The sequence below is a fragment of the Bos mutus genome, chromosome 10, assembly GCF_027580195.1.
Source record: "Bos mutus isolate GX-2022 chromosome 10, NWIPB_WYAK_1.1, whole genome shotgun sequence".
NCBI lineage: Eukaryota > Metazoa > Chordata > Mammalia > Artiodactyla > Bovidae > Bos > Bos mutus.
The window spans coordinates 13,579,192-13,596,370 of NC_091626.1; the positions used below are offsets into that span (position 1 = coordinate 13,579,192).

General features: G+C 41.7%; 1 protein-coding gene across 3 annotated transcripts in view; it reads right to left on the reverse strand.

The window, feature by feature from the left end:
* Window positions 1–17,179, reverse strand: part of AAGAB (alpha and gamma adaptin binding protein) — a 74,541-nt gene that overhangs the window by 21,238 nt on the left and 36,124 nt on the right. For all 3 annotated transcript variants that reach the window (XM_070377338.1, XM_070377337.1, XM_005893293.3), the window contains exon 5: window positions 17,041–17,124. In XM_070377338.1, the coding sequence (XP_070233439.1) occupies window positions 17,041–17,124 (84 nt within the window). The remainder of the gene's footprint in view (window positions 1–17,040; window positions 17,125–17,179) is intronic.

Here is a 17,179-nt window from a genome sequence, read left to right on the forward strand (position 1 = left end):
GTAGATACAGACATCTAAAAAACCCTACTGAGGTGTACAGGCATTTCTATCCATTTCATTTGCACACCATTTGAAGGCTTTAATGCATACAGTGGAAACTCTGACCTCTCTACAGTGAACACAGCGACATCTGGGAATTTCCTCCAAGGACAGCATATTAAAAAGCAGAAACATTATTTTGTCAACAAAGGTCTGTCTAGTCAAAGCTATGGTTTTTCCAGTAGTCATGTATGGGTTTGAGAGTTGGAATATAAAGAAAGCTGAGCACCGAAGAATTGATTGTTTTGAACCGTGGTGTTGGAGAAGACTCTTGAGAGTCCCTTGGACTGCAAGGAGATCCCATCTGCCAATCCTAAAGGAGATCAGTCCTGAATATTCGTTGGAAGGACTGATGCTAAAACTACAATACTTTGGCCACCTGATGCAAAGAACTGACTCATTGGAAAAGACCCCGATGCTGGGCAAGATAGAAGGTGGGAAGAAAAGGGGACAACAGAGGATGAGATGGTTGGATGGCATCACTGACTCAATGGAATGAGTTTGAGTGAACTCTGGGAGTTGGTGATGGACAGGGAGGCCTGGCATGCTGCAGTCCATGGGGTCACAAAGAGTCGGGCACGACTGAGTGACTGAACTGAACTAAGAGCTTAGTATGTACCACCTGACCCTTCAGCTCACTGTTTCTCAGCTGTTTTCATCATGGCCCCTGAAGGAAAAACTTGTTTACTTCTCTACTTATAACCAACACTTCTGACATCAGATGTGTGGTTTTTTCCCCACACCAAGCAATTCTCCAGTTCTTGGAGGACACCAACTACATATCCTACAATTTAATGCAATTCTGACACTACTCTCCATAGACAGTGTAGAACTCCCTGCTCCAAGGGCTCGGTTCCTCATCAACCCCTCCTCAGCTTTGATAATTTGCTAGAATGCCTCACAGAACTCAGGAAAACAGTTTACCTACTAGATCACCAATTCATTATAAAAGAATATAGCTCAGGAACACCCAGATGGAAGAGATGCATAGAGCAAGGTATCCAGGCATGCCACCCTCCCAGCACCTCAATGTGTTAACCAATATGGAAACTCCAAATTGCATTGCTTACAATTTGACTGGAAGTAAATGACTGATTAAATCATTGACCATTGGTGATTAACAACCTCTAGCCGTCCTCCCCAACTCAGAGGTTGGGGGTGGGGTCAAAAGTTCCAACCATCTAATCATGTGGCTGGTTCCCCTGATAATCAGTCTCCCATTCTCAGGGGCTTTCCAAAAGTCATTCTATTAACATAAACTCCAGTGTGGTTTAAAGGGGTCTGTTATTGAATTCACAGAAGATACTATTTTCACCTTGACTGCTCTGGAGTTATTTCAGGAGCCAGGACAAAACCCAAATATTAATTTATTGTATTATTTGGAGCTCTGTGCCAGGAACTGGGTACAAAGACACGCCCCCTCAGGGCCTTTCTAGACATCTGTTTCCTAATTATGATATACCCTCCTCACTGAACTATTAATATCACAGATGCACTATATCTATGCTTATACATTATATGCATATCTGTGTTTTATATATAAAAAATAAATTATATATACTACCCCATGTAAAACAGATAGCCAGTGGGAATTTGTCATATGACTCAGGAAACTCAAACTGGGGCTCTGTAACAATGTGGCGGGGGGTCGGGGATGGAGGGGCGGGAGTGAGGTTCAAGAGAGAGGGGACATATGTATCCCTATGGCTGATTCATGTTGATGTACGGCAGAAGTCAACACAATCGACCAGTTGTAAAGCAATTATCCTTCAATTTAAAATGAATAAAAATTTCTTTAAAAGTATGAAGCTTTCACTTATGAAACAAGACATTGGTAGGGCCGAGAATATGAAACCAGGTTATTATAAATTAGCCCAGAAATTTTACCTCTATATCAAGAAGATTTATAAATCTCTCTCTAGAATAACAATTTGTCTACAACTCATGCGAAGAGTTGACTCACTGGAAAAGACCCTGATGCTGGGAGGGATTGGGGACAGGAGGAGAAGGGGACGACAGAGGATGAGATGGCTGGATGGCATCACCGACTCAATGGACACGAGTCTGAGTGAACTCCGGGAGTTGGTGATGGACAGGGAGGCCTGGCGTGCTGTAATTCATGGGGTTGCAAAGAGTCCGACACGACTGAGTGACTGAACTGAACTGAACTGCAGTACTATAATTTAACCTGTTTCCTTTTACAATGTGAAATTAAGTAACAAATTACAATAAGAGAGCACCTATTATGTACAAATAAACCTTAACTCAAACTAAAGAGAATAATCCATGGTGACTCTGAAGTGAAATAATTTTAAAATTATTATTTAAAAATTTAAAATAAACTATCTTTCATTAGGCATAACAAGATAGTTATTACAGTAACTATCCAGAAGCCTTACCGGTGTTTTGGATTAAGTGCAGAACAATGGGATAAAGTTAGTATCAACACCACATCAGACAACCTTTTTAAAAGGATTTATTTAAAATGCAGTCACTAAAAAAGGTCCAAAAACTCAGGTATGATCATTACTTCCTGCCTGTCTCATTAAAAATCTTACTCATGGCAGCAGAACGCCTCAGCTTGAGAGAGTTCTGTGGGAATGATCTCATCTGACTCTGCCAATAATTTCCCATGCAGCCTGGGTAAATTATTTAACTCCTCTGTGTTCATTTCTCTCACCAGCCAATACTGTGATCCACACACTGTGATCCCCTGGGGAAGGGAGTGGAAACCCACTCCAGTACTCTTGCTGGAGAATTCCCAACCTAGTCGGACATGACTGAGCAAATAACACACACACAGAGACACACACACACACACACACACACAGTAATGGAAAAACACACAACGCTCCTGGGTCAGGAGACCTGCCCTCTTGTCGCACCTTAGCTACTGATTCACTGTGGGGATGTGGGCAAGTCACCTCTCTTCCCTAGGGCCTCGTTTTTCCGCATCTATGAAAGGAACACATCACGCCAGAGGCATGCATAGCGATTCTATGTTCTAAATGCTTCCCCTGGCTAATTCATATACACTAGCATACGAAACAAAACGATGTCCCTTATTAAATTTTATAAAGTTCAACAATATGCAATCTGTACAGCCAGTACAAGACTTGATAGAAAAAAATACTGCATAGAAAAATATTGGGAAGTAAATGATTGTTCTCCAAAGGAAAAAGTCTTAAAAGTTTAGGCCAAGTGCCTTCCTAACTTGAATCAGGCACAACTGTCATTCAAAAGAATTCACTGCAGTCCTTTTAGAATCATTTCTCTTTTCTGCCTGGATCATCTCTTAGTGGAATATACTCCACAAATTACCTCCTAGGCTTTGGGAAATCAAGTCCTAGGCATACCCTACACTACATATTCCAATTAAATCCCTTCTCAGTTTTGGTTTTTCCAAACTCATTACTTTAGACAATCTCCATTCTTCCCATCCCCTTGATCATTTCAACAGCTCTGAGCTAAATCATTTCCACTGGAACTTTCTTCACCTCCGAGGAGGACAAGGAAGAAGAGTGATCAAAATGAAAGCCAGTAAATAGGGAGATGTGGAGAAAATACATTAGAGAGAAAATTTTCACCACTGTTCTCAGCTCTATGTCACAAAGTAAAATATCCTTTCCCCAAACTACCAGACTAAGATATTATATCTTCTGAGAATTAACAGGCCTGTTCTCTGACTTTTCTATGCAATTTACTGCTTCTAGGAATACTGCTTGATAAAATACTGAAGTAACTATTATTAGAAGCATTCAACCAAAAATGGTGGATAATCATCGGACAGGGATGCTATAGAAACCATACCTGTACTGGATAGAACAGACTAGCTCAAACGTTCCTATCAGTTTTCTATCTAAATGCATTCGAGAGATATGTCACCTATCAATCAACTGGGTAACATGGGCTTACTAGTTAAAATGATTATCGACGGGAGCCAGGCAAACACCTGGAGAAGATGTGTGTCATATCTAGTATACATTCCCCTACTCCCACTGCATTAAATTACTTCTAAAACTGCCTCTGAATATAAAACCTTACCAATACTCTCACAGTCTATATTTGAAGGCTAAGCATCTGATACTTTGCTACCATCATCCAACATATTATCCAACCATTCCCCTTATTTCATTACAATTTTAATTACTGGCTCACTGTCCTTTTCTCCAATACATACTGATAGTCCTTCTAAGAACTTGACTCTTGGTTCATTAAAGTTTCATTTTACAGATGTTGTCCTTGACCTATTTCAGTCAAAGAGTCCCATGGTCATAGCCTAAGATCTTATTATTATCAATTACAACCCCTCTGTCATCTCAATTTCATGCATCTCATTTGCTGGTCACTGCTTATTTTCCCAGCTTATTATCCCCACTCCCTTATAGTAGCCCAAGCCAATTATCCTTCAGCTTCACTGGGACCTCAAAACTATCACCTTTTCCCTGATCCTCTCCGCCCTGATTTTCTCTCTCCCTTTCTTACCCAGCTTAAATTCCATGATCAATCATTATACTCATTCTCTTATGAAGTGAAGTAAAGTGAAGTCGCTCAGCAGTGTCCGACTCTTTGCGACCCCATGGACTGGGGCCTAGCAGGCTCCTCCATCCATGGGATGTTCTAGGCAAGAGTACTGGAGTGGGTTGCCATTTCCTTCTCCAGGGGATCTTCCCAACTCAGGAATCGAACCCTGGTCTCCTGCATTGCAGGCAGACGCTTTAACCTCTGAGCTACCAGGGAAGCCCTTTCTTCTCTCTTACCATGATTATCCTTGCTTGGTAAAAGCTAAACGGCTGATTCCATGGCTGTACCCGTGTACCTGAAGGCAGCCAGGGAAAAGACCCACCCCTCGACTCCACCCCCACAGGCACACACACACACTCATGCCGCCTGTGCCTGTCTTCACTTTAAACGTATCACACCAAATTTCAAGCGGGCCCCTTCGTGCTGTCTGGCAGTCATTTATTTTTAGCATCATATCTTACATCCCTAGGATCATCTACTCTCTCATTCTCCTAGATAACTTTCACATTTTCTTCTCTCTCCTCAAATCCTAATGCAACCTCCTTCTGTCCTCAGATGATAACCTGGCTTCTTACTTCACTGAGAAAACAGAGGCCATCAAAAGAAATTTCCACAGATCTCCTTGCCACATCTCCCCACCCAGCAACATCTGTGCCCACATACTCCATTCTGCCTCTGCACAGATCTACTTTCCCCTCCCATCCACGGCCAACCTCTTCACTCCCCAACTAGAGCCCGCCCTCTCTCACCTACTCAAGGACAGCCTTCTAGCACCCCTCCCTTCTCCTCCTCCTCCAACAGTTTTCTCACTTTTACAAGCTCATTCCCTTCAGCCTATGAACATGCTGCTCTTGATCTCATTCTCAAGAAAAATAATAAAAGAAAACCACACCCTTCTCACTAGCACCCACCTATTTCTTTGTTCCTTTTTCCTGCAAAAAAAAAAAAAATTTTCAAGAGCGGTTTTCAGTCACCATTTCCAATTCCTCTCCTCCCTATCTCTCCTAAGACTACTTCACCAAAACTGTTCTCAAGGCCACTGATGATCTCCACATTGCTAAATCTGAAGGCCAGTTCTCATCTTCCTTGACCCGTGAACAGCCTCTGGCGCGGCTGACCACCCCCTCCACCTTGACAGCCCTCCACTGTGCTTCCAGGCCCCTGTCACTCTCTCTGTGTCCCTGGCTGGTTCTTTCTCTTCTCCCCATCCTCCTCCTGTTGGAATGTCCCTGTGCTGAGTCCTTGGTCCTCTTTATTTACTACACTTACTCACCTGGCGATCTCATGTAGGCTCAAGGTTTTAAATGCTATGCATGTGCCTCTCCATGCATCTAGCCAACTGGCTACTTGATATCTCCACTTGGAAGTCTAGCATCCATTTCAAAAGTTAACACGTCCAAAAGGAAACCACTGATATGCCCCTTGCCCCTCAAAGTCGGCTTCACCTGCAGCTTCCTTACTGCTGCTAATGGCATCCTCTTCCTCTGACTGCTCAGGCCTGCATCCTGGGGTCCTCCTTGACTGTCCTCTCTTGCTCATCCCTCACATCCAAACCATCAGGAAATCAAGCTGGCACGACCACAAAACAGATCCGGAATTTGACCTTTCCTCACTCCTTCCATTGCTACAACTCTGGTCTGTGTCACCGCTCTCTCTCACCTGGAATACTGCAATCACCTCCTATGAGATCACCTTGGCTCCTCCTCCCCTCCACCGTCTCTTCACAAAGCAGCCCGAGTGCTCTTTTCAGACCTCACGTCAGATCATGTTACTCTTCTACTCAGCAAAAGACCTGCCAAAGTCCCTGGCTGCCTCTAAGCAAATACAAAAGTTACTATCATGGCCTGTGAGACCCTTCATTATCCCCTGACTGTGCTCCCTCCTCAGCCACAGTGCAGTCCTCGATAGTCTTCAAACACATCAGGCATGGATTCTCTTCAGGGCCTCTACTGTAGCTATCCACTCTGCCTGCTAAGCTATTCTCCCAGATACCACATGGCAAATACCTCATCTCCATCCTCAGATCTCAAGCTCTGAAGATCAACCTTAAGACCTACACCTATTTAATACTGCAATCTACCCAACTATCTCAACATCCTTAACCCTGCTGTATTTTTCTTTCATTATCACTTATCATCTTCTAGTATATTGTACAACTTACTAATTAGGTGTATTGTCTACTGGCTAATGTGTCCCACTAGAACGAAAACTCCACAAGGACAGAAACTTCTGTCTGTTTTGTTCACTGATGCATCCCAACCACAGAGATCAATGCCTGGCACATAGTAACCACTTGATAAATATTATTTGGACTTGCCTGGTGGTGCAGTGGATAAGAATCTGCCTGCCAATAACAGGGACATGGGTTTGATCTCTGGTCCAGGAAGATTCCACATGCTGGGAGCAACTAAACCCATGTACCATGATACTGAGCCCGCGGTCTCGAGTCCATGAGCAGCTACTACTGAAGCCCACATGCCTAGAGACTGTGCTCTACGACAAGAGAAGCCGCTACAATGAGAAGCTTGTGCAGCACAATGAAGCGTAGCCCTTACCGGCCACAACTAGAGAAAGTCTGCGCAAAGCAATGAAGACCCAGCCCAGACAGAAAAAAAAAAAAAAAAGTATTTTTCTGAATGAATGAACAGACACTTGAAACTGGGTCTTAAAATTATGAAGCAGTGAGAAATCTGAGGTTGACAGAAGACAAACTCGTATGATCTAGCCACACCTAAGGTCTCAACGGTGCCCCAGACAGGTAGCTACTTATAAAGGCTGTGTTATTTCTCCCTGGTCTCAAGAAGATCTTGTCACATTAGAAACAGGTACCAAGGACGTACAGAGGCCAGGGCCCACTGTGCTCACCTTTGCCTCTAGGTGACTCTACCCTGGGCAGAGTCCTGTCTCTGTCCTCCGGCTTTGTAAGTCAGAGGAGTGACCTGTGAGTACTGCACAACTCATAAATGGGAGAAAGCAAATCAGTCAAGGGGCTAATAGCTTTCAAAGTGCCGAGTTTACTCCTGTGGATTAAGCACAGACTCTTACAAGTTAGAATTAGAGGACTATCATCTATGTCAGTGGTTCTCAACAAAATTGCCTATCTGAATTCCTGAGGCACTTAAAAAACACTGTAGCCACCCCTCCCTTCTAAGATAAATGGTCTGGGTGAGACCCAGACAGCACAGGTCGTAAAAGCTTCCCAGGTGATCTCACTGTACAGCCAGAGCCATGGATGGAGACCAACCTCCTTTTCCAGATTAAAAATAAAGCCTAGACAGAATGAGAGCCACATAAGGTCACACAGCTACATAGAAATGTTCAGACAGGACACTGTCACCAGACTCTTTGGAAAAATTTCATTAAAATATAGTAATTTATAAGGCTATACGTTACAGCAGTTACATGCATGAGACTTCAAAATTATAAAGATCTAAGTTCAAATCAGAGGCTTTGCTATTTCACAGCTAATATTAGTGGTTCTCAAACTTTACTGCATGTTATAATTACCTGGGGATAATTACCTGGAGAAGATGTTTTAAATCTCTATGCATAGGCCACAACAGTTAATGCAGAATCTCCAAGAATGAGATTCAGGCATCAGTACTTTTTAAAGTTCCCCAAGTGATTCCAGTGTGCACACAAGTTTGAGAACTGATGACATATGACCTTGGGGAAATTACTTGACCTCTTTAAGCCTAACTCTTTTGAATACTGTGATTAAATAAGGTAATGTATGTATATCAGCAGCTCATTAGTACGGTTACCATCACACTGCCTTCTCCGACCAACATCCTTCTAACAGTACCATCATCATTATCAGTACTATTTCCTTCCTGACTTGCTTCCTTGTTTCCTTTCTCCTTCCAGCCTTCCCTTTCCTCCTTCTTACTGAGGTATCGCTTACATATACATAACATTCAACTTCTTTAAAGTATGGAATTTGATGGGTTTTAGTGTGTTTACAAAGTTGTGTACCCACCATCATTATATAATTCTAAAACACTTTCATCACTCCAAAAAAGAAATCTCACGCCCCAAACCACCCCTCCCTGCCCCTGGGAGCCACTAACCTACTTTCTATCTCTATGAATTTAACTATTCTGAACACTTCACTTAAGTGGAACTGTTAAAATATGTGGCCTTTGTGTCTGGCTTTTTTCATTTAGCATGATGTTTTTGAGGTTCGTCCACGTTGTAGCATGCATCCATGCTTCATTTCTTTTTATGGTTGAATAATATTCTATCATATGGATGTTGTTTTCAGCAGTTATTTCCAATTCAGCATTTGTTTCCACTTTTTTTTTGCAATTATGAATATTGCTGCTAGAAACATCTGTGTACAAGTTTTTTTGTGGACATATGTTTTCAATTCTCTTGGGTAAAATACCTATGAGTGGAACTGCTGGGTCATATGGCTTACTTTTCTGAGAAACTACTACTGTTTCAAAGTGGCTACAGCCCATTTTACAGTCTCCTCATCAGTGTGTAAGGGTTCTAATCCCTTCACACCCTCACTAACGCTTCTTAGTGTCTCCTTAGATCACAGCTAACCTGGTGGGAATGAAGCTGCATCTCATGTGGTTGTGACTGCCCTGATGATTAATAATGGTAAGCATCTTTTCATGTGCTTACTGGCCATTTGTGTACCTTCTTTGGAAAAATGTCTATTCAACTCCTTCACCATTTTAAAAATTGCACTGTCTTTTCATTATTCAGCTATAAGATTTCTTTATACATTCTAAGTACTACATTCCATGCAAAGATGGGCATAATAAAGACAGAAATGCCATGGACCTAACAGAAGCAGAAGATATTAAGAAGAAGTGGCAAGAATACACAGAAGAACCGTACAAAAAAGGTCTTAGTGACCCAGAAAACCACAATGGTGTGGTCACTCACCTAGAGCTAGACATCTTGCAGTGTGAAGTCAAGTGGGTCTTAGGAAGCATTACTATGAACAAAGCTAGTGGAGGTGATCAAATCCCAGCTATTTCAAATCCTAAAAGATGATGTTGTTAAACTGCTGCATTCAATAGGAAAACTGGATTTGGAAAACTTAGCAGTGGCTACAAGACTGGAAAAGGTCAGTTTTCATTCTGATTCCAAAGAAGGGAAATGCCAAAGAATGTTCAAACAATGGCACAGTTCCACTTATTTCACCATGCAAGCAAGGTAGTGCTCCTTCATGACAGGCTTCAACAATACATGAACCAAGAACCTTCAGATGTACAAGGTGGATTTAGAAAAGGCAGAGGAACCAGAGGTCAAATTGCTAACATCTGTTGGACCATAGAAAAAACAAGGGAATTCCAGAAAAACATCTGCTTCATTGGCTACACTGAAGCCTTTGACTGTGTCAATCACAACAAATTGTGGAAAATTTTTGGAGATTCTGCATTAACTGTTGTGGGGTGAGGCCTAGGCATAGAGATTTAAAACATCTTCTCCAGGTGATTATCCCCAGCTAATTATAATATGCAGCAAAGTTTGAGAACTACTAACATTAGCTGTTTGGAGAAGGCAATGGCACCCCACTCCAGTACTTTTGCCTAGAAAATCCCATGGACAGAGGAGCCTGGTAGGCTGCAGTCCATGGGGTCGCTAGAGTCGGACACGACTGAGCGACTTCACTTTCACTTTTCCCTTTCATGCATTGGAGAAGGACATGGCAACCCACTCCAGTGTTCTTGCCTGGAGAATCCCAGGGACGGGGGAGCCTGGTGGGCTGCCGTCTGTGGGGTCGTACAGAGTTGGACACGACTGAAGCGACTTAGCAGCAGCAGCAGCAGCAGCAGCAGCATTAGCTGTTAAAGAGATTAGAACACCAGACTACCTTACCTGCCTCCTGAGAAACCTGTATGCAGGTCAAGAAGCAAAAGTCAGAACCAGACATGGAACAATGGACTGGTTCAAAATTGGGAAAGGAGTATGTCAAGGCTGTATACTGTCACCTGTTTATTTAACTTATATGCAGAGTACATTACGCAAAATGCCGGGCTGGATGAATCATAAGCTGGAATCAAGACTGCTGGTAGAAATATCAATAACCTCGAGATATGCAGATGACACAACCCCAATGGCAGAAAGCGAAGGGGAACTAAAGAGCCTCTTGATGAAGGTGAAGGAGGGTAAAAAAGCTGGCTTAAAACTCAACATTCAAAAAACTAAGATCATGGCATCTGGTCCCATCACTTCATGGCAAATAGATGAGGTAAAAATGGAAACTGTAACAGAATCTTGGGCTCCAAAATCACGGCAGATGGTGACAGCAGCCATGAAATTAAAGGTGCTTGCTCCTTGGAAGAAAACCTATGACAAACCTAGACAACATATTAAAAGCAAAGACATTATTTTGCCAACAAAGGTCCATATAGTCAAAGCTATGGTCTTTCCAGAAATCATGTAGAGATGTGAGAGCTGAACCATAAAGATGGCTGAGCACCAAAGAATTGATGCTTTTAAACTATGGTGCTGAAGACTCTTGAGAGTCCCTTGGACAGGAAGGAGATTAAACCAGTCAATCCTAAAGGAAATTAACCGTAAATATTCACTGGAAGAACTGATACTGAAGCTCCAAATCTTTGGTCACCTGATGCAAAGAGCCAACTCACTGGAAAAGACACTGATGTTGGGAAAGATGGAGGGCAGGAGGAGAACGGGGCAACAGCGGATGAGATAAGTTAGGTGGCATCATCGACTTAACAGACATGAGTTTGATCAAACTCCAGGAGATAGTGAAGGGCAGGGAAGCCTGGTGTGCTACAGTCCATGGAGTCACAGAGTCAGACATGACTGACTGACTGAACAACTAGATCCTTATCAGATAAATGTACGGTTTACAGATACTTTCCACCATTCAGAGGACACTTTCCTAAGTGTACTTTGAATTACAAAAGTTTTTTAATTTTGATGAAGTTCAATTTATCTTTTCTTTGGTTGTTTCTCATTAATGTGTGTGTGTGTTTCCAGCTGCACAATATATCCCTCTTTTTTTTTTTTAGTAGTTCAAGTATAGTTGATTTCCCTGATAGCTCAGTTGGTAAAGAATCTGCCTGCAATGCAGGAGACCCCGGTTTGATTCCTGGGCTGGGAAGATCTGCTGCAGAAGGGACAGGCTACCCACTCCAGTATTCTTGGGCTTCCCTTGTGGCTCAGCTGGTAAAGAATCTGCCTGCAATGTGGGAGACCTGGGTCCGATCCCTGGGTTGGGAAGATCCCCTGGAGAAGGGAAAGGCTACCCACTTCAGTCTTCTGGCCTGGAGAATTCCATGGACTATACACTCCATGGGTCACGAACAGCTGGACATGACTGAGCAACTTTCACTTCACATAACTGATATACAATACTGTGTTAGTTTCAAGTGTACAGCAAAGTGATTCAGTTTCACATATATATATTCAGATTATTTTCCATTATAGACTATTATAATATAGTGAATGTAGCTCCCTTTGCTATACAGTAAATCCTTATTGTTTTATGTGGTTTGTATCTGTTAATCTCATACTTCTAAGTTATCATTAACTTTACTTTTTCTATTTACCCTATTGTACAGACCAGATGTCAGTTTCTTGCTTCAACTGCCAAGCCCTGTGGCAGACAGTGTTGCTTTGGGGAATTCTGAAGGGAAGAGTCTCAAGACAAGTGGTCCTGGAAGCTGTTAGGGCCTTACCTGAAAATTTCTCAACCCATGCCAGCTGTCTATGAGCCCCAAGGTTCCAGGCTGGCAGGCCAAAACTTTTTACCAAGTCCAAGCTCATAATGCTCATGGCATGACAGATTAATAAATCAAGAGACAAGTTGTTGAGGCAAGGAATAACAACCTTATTTGCAAAACCAGCAGGCCACAAAGATGGTGAAACTAGAGTCCCAAGGAACCATCTTCTATATTATTAACTTTTAAGGAAAAGACTAGGGGCAAAAACTTACGAGGCTACCTCCTATAGCAGGGTAAGTTGTTCAGACTTGCAATAAGCAAAGAATTGAGCTTGCCGTTCATTTCAATCAGGAAGTCCCATTGAGGAAAACACATTCACTTTATTTTGGTGGAAGGCAGGAAGACAGTTATTCATGTCTAAGTTTTTAATTAAGTGGATTTTCAGATTGAGTGTTTGACTTTTGAATGCCTAGTGGCCAATAAACTGCAAAGAAATGAAACCCTAGTCAGATCTGTATGTTTTCAGGGATATTTGCCGTAACAGCTAAATTTTCACAGTCCTTATTAGAATTGGAAACGTTTTTCCCAAGCTGAGCACATTTAAAATGCATTTTTAAAAGGTTTTCAAACTGACACTTTACTGACTCGAAATTAAAGACCAATATGACATAACCTCAATGATCCATTATTGCTTGACAAATAAATAGATAATACATATTTCAAAATAATTAACTGAGATTATATACCTGGCAAGGTAATAATCCCAAAGAATCAACTGTGATTACAGTAATTTTTCCAATGAAAACAACAACATAAAAACTAGTCATCAGTGTCCTGAGAGTGAGAAGTGGCACCACTCCACCTCTCCCTGTGTTACACTCAGTGTGGTATATACTATATTACACATTGTCCATTTCTGCCACAAGAGTCCACTTCTGATTTGTTCACAGTTTCTTTCTTTCCTCCCTCTGTACAAATGTTGAAAATTTTAAATGCATTTTTCATTAACTGCCATAATGATATGATACCCCCATAACCTGCTCATGTGGTGATTTAAGTAGCTTTTTCTTATATTAAAGAATCTTAGGTTCTTGGAATAACTCAACTAGGTCATGTTATATTCTTTTTATGTATTTCGGGCTAGGGTTGCTAGTATTTTGGTTAAAATCATGGCATCTATGTTCATAGAGGAGATGGCCTCTAATGATTTTCTTTACTGGTACTATTTTTAGGGATTTGGATCATTTTAACCTGGCCTTAGAATGAATTAGGTATGCTACCTCTCCTACTGTTCTCTAAAATCCTGTATAAAAGATGTATAGAACAGTCTTTTGGACTCTGTGGGAGAAGGCAAGGGTGGGATGATCTGAGAGAATAACATTGAAACATGTATATTATCATATGTGAAACAGATCGCCAGCCCAGGTTCAATGCATGAGACAGGGCGCTCAGGGCTGGTGCACTGGGATGACCCAGAGGGATGGGATGGGGAGGGAGGTGGGAGGGGGGTTCAGGAATGGGGAACACATGTATACCTGTGGCTGATTCATGTCAATGTATGGCAAAAACCACTACAATACTGTAAAGTAATTAGCCTCCAATTAAAATAAATAAATTTTAAATACATAAATAAATAAAACCCTGTGTAAAAAACCTTGGTTGAATTTCCAGCAGAAAGACACAAAAAAAGAACACCTCCAATACCTTTCTTTATTTTGTCAACTAACTTCCTGATGTAAAATTTTGGGGGGTTTAAAAGCTTTGAGTAGCGTTGGCTGCACAACAATCTGAACGTATTCAATGCCTCTGAACTGTATACTTAAAAATGGTTCACATGGTAACTCTCATGCTATGTACATTTAACCACAATTGTTTAAAAGAAAGAGAAAAAAAAAAGGAGAGAAAGAGGAAAAGGGGGAAATGAAAGAGAAAAAAGAAGTAGAAAAGATGGACACCTGCAAATAAACAAAGCAGCCTGAGCACCTGCTGGCAGGATTCAAGAACAGCCTGCTGGGAGGCAGGCTCGGTTTACTCAGCCCACCAGCAAAGCAAGGACCTGCAGAGAGCACGGGAGGTAGGGCAACCCTGAACAGGAACACGACCCCCACCACACACTCACACAGAGTTCTGTCTCTAATCTAAGATGTGGGTTACACAAGGACGTTCTCCACGCCTCCTAAAACGTGGGCTGCCTCTAAATGTCACTGTATTTCCATACCTTGGGCTCCTTCGAGAAGGAAGAGAGTTAAGTCTCCTTCACACCATGTAGGTCAAGATCCTCTTAAAAATGGAATTAAGCTAACAGCAATATTTGAGATTTGGTTAACAGCAAACCAATATATCACTTACTGCAGAGAAAAAAAATAAAGAAATGATGCTTCAAGGCAAAGACTGTGAGAAATCCAGTGTGCCTCTTGGCTTTGCAGTTTTCTTAAGAGTATTGTTTAATGTCTGAAAAGCATATTTTGTTTTCCAGAAAATACCTTTGACCATAATTCCAAAGTAATAAAGTGTGTTCAGTCCAGCTTCTAAATTTATAGCTATAAATGTGAATTATAAGACATGCATGCGTGCTAAGTTACTTCAGTCATGTCTGACTCTTTGCAACCCCATGGACTGTAGCCTGCCAGGCTCCTCTATCCGTGGGATTCACCAGGCAAGAATACTGGAATGGGTTGCCATGACCTTCTCCAGGGGATCTTCCTGATCCAGGGATTGAACCTGTGTCTCTTGAGTCTCCTGGTTGGTAGCTGGGTTCTTTACCACTAGCACCACCTGGGAAGCCTGCAGGACTTATTTAATGTGTAAACTTGGGGACAGATTTTTCAAAAAGTGATTGAAACTGAACAAGCTCTCCTGAAAATATTTCTCATGAATATAAAAAGCACCACCGAATGTAACTATATTCCACACTGATCCAGTTTATGTACTGTACCTTAAGTGTATTTTCATAGTGATGACAGTCTATAGCAATGGTTCACCATGATAAATTTTCAAGAAGGATTTGCTGAATGAATGAATGAGAACCAAGCCTTGACTGGAGTCTGTTTTGGTAACAGGGAGATGACAACATAGGCTGAAATCTATTTTTTTAAGAACTATCATGGCCTTAACTTGATTGCTTCTGCAACAGAATAAAGTCTAATATCTTTGGAATTCAACATAATAGACCCATTAGATTTTCCGCCAGAAAAAAATTAAGTGAAACGGAGGAAGGAGAAGGAAAGGGGAGGAAGGAATACCTTTCTATGCCAGAAGCAAGTTCTCTCATGATGTATGGCTTAAATTAGATCTCAGGCAAGCTCAAAAGCCCCCTCCTCACTTTACTCTCAAGTGTCAAAAGAAAACTGAGATGAAATATCTCTGTTTTTATAAAACCGATTTTCCTTTATCTCAGGGAATATGGGATAAGGTCACTTAAACATGATTTTTCTCATTCTTTTCTGCAGTGTTGCACATAGCATAACATACTTGTTGGGGCAGCCAAGAGCTACAAAAAAGAAAAACACTACACGGGCAGTGATTCCTACAGAAATATGTTATAGGTTGAACTACACCCCGCTACAAATTATATGGTGAAGTTCTAACCTCTCATACCTCCGATTGTTACCTTATTTGCAAATATAATTAGTAAAGATGAAATCATGTTGGGGTAGGGTGGGCTCTTAATTCATTATGACTATTATCCTTATATAAAGAAGACAGGGACAGAGACCAGCAAACAGGGAGAATACATGTGAAGACTGGAATTACACCACCAGAAGCCAGAAGAGACAGCGGGGCAGATACCTCCCTGGCACCTTCAAAGGCAACACAGCCCCTGCTGACACCTTGATTTTGGACCTCTGGCATCTAGAACTGTGAGACAATAAATGTCTGTTGTTCTAAGACTCCAGCTGGTTGAACTTTGTTACTGCAGCCTTGAGCAAACTAATACAGACAATAAGAGGCTAGTGTACCAAACTAGCCTGTTGGCTTCAAATTGCACTTCAGATTCAGCTTCTCGCCCTGTGGCTACTGAGCTGCGGCCACGGGGGCCTGGTCTCCTGACTTCAGGCTCTACCTCTACCTGCTTCAGCTGCCAAACCCACCACAACATCAACCTTTCAAAGGTGCCAACTTCTTTGCACCACTTGTTAAGTAGTCTCATAATGACTCATCACTTCCTATAGGAAAAAGCTCAGATTCTCCTGCCTCAAATACAGGCCTCTCTCCCCTAAGCTAGGTCCAACTGGTAGGCAAGAGTTTCTGAGAAACCCTAAAAGATACAACCATTATTCTTGAAGACATGCTCCCTCCACTGTTTGCCACTCTCACTTCACCAACCCAAATCTTGACCATCCCGTGAAGACAACTGTTAAGACCTGCTTTCATCTTGAAACTCTCTATACTCAGGCCCACAATAAATAAAGGCCACACCTCTGGCCCCTCTGCCTCTGCTGCTTGTATCAGGCATTCTGTACTCATCAAAGACTGCCTTGCACAGTTACCTAGCATTTTAAAAGTACACACTTTGATTCCTCTGCTGGACTATGAGCTCTCTAAGGACAGAATTCATGCTTTACAACTTTGGGGCTATTTCTCAAAGCCAAAGACAAGGCCAAGCATATTAAACGTAAGTTCCAAATTCTTGTTAACGACTAAACATATACTTTAAATTCTTAGAAATGTTTATTTTGGCCTTCCCTTCAACTGGGGACTTTAAAATGGAACAAATATACAGATTTCATGTAATCCTAATGCTTCCACATATATCTGAATAATTTAAAACTTAGAACAGGAGGAAAAAAGTCCTTAGGAGGTTTAGTCCCAAGTTACTTACCATTCTTCATCACTACATTGGACCAGATGTTGGCATTCAAGGCTTGAACAATTCGCTTTACTCCTGTAGATTCTGGAAAGTCATCTAATCAGGGAGGGCAAAAAAATATATATATATATATACATATATATACACACAC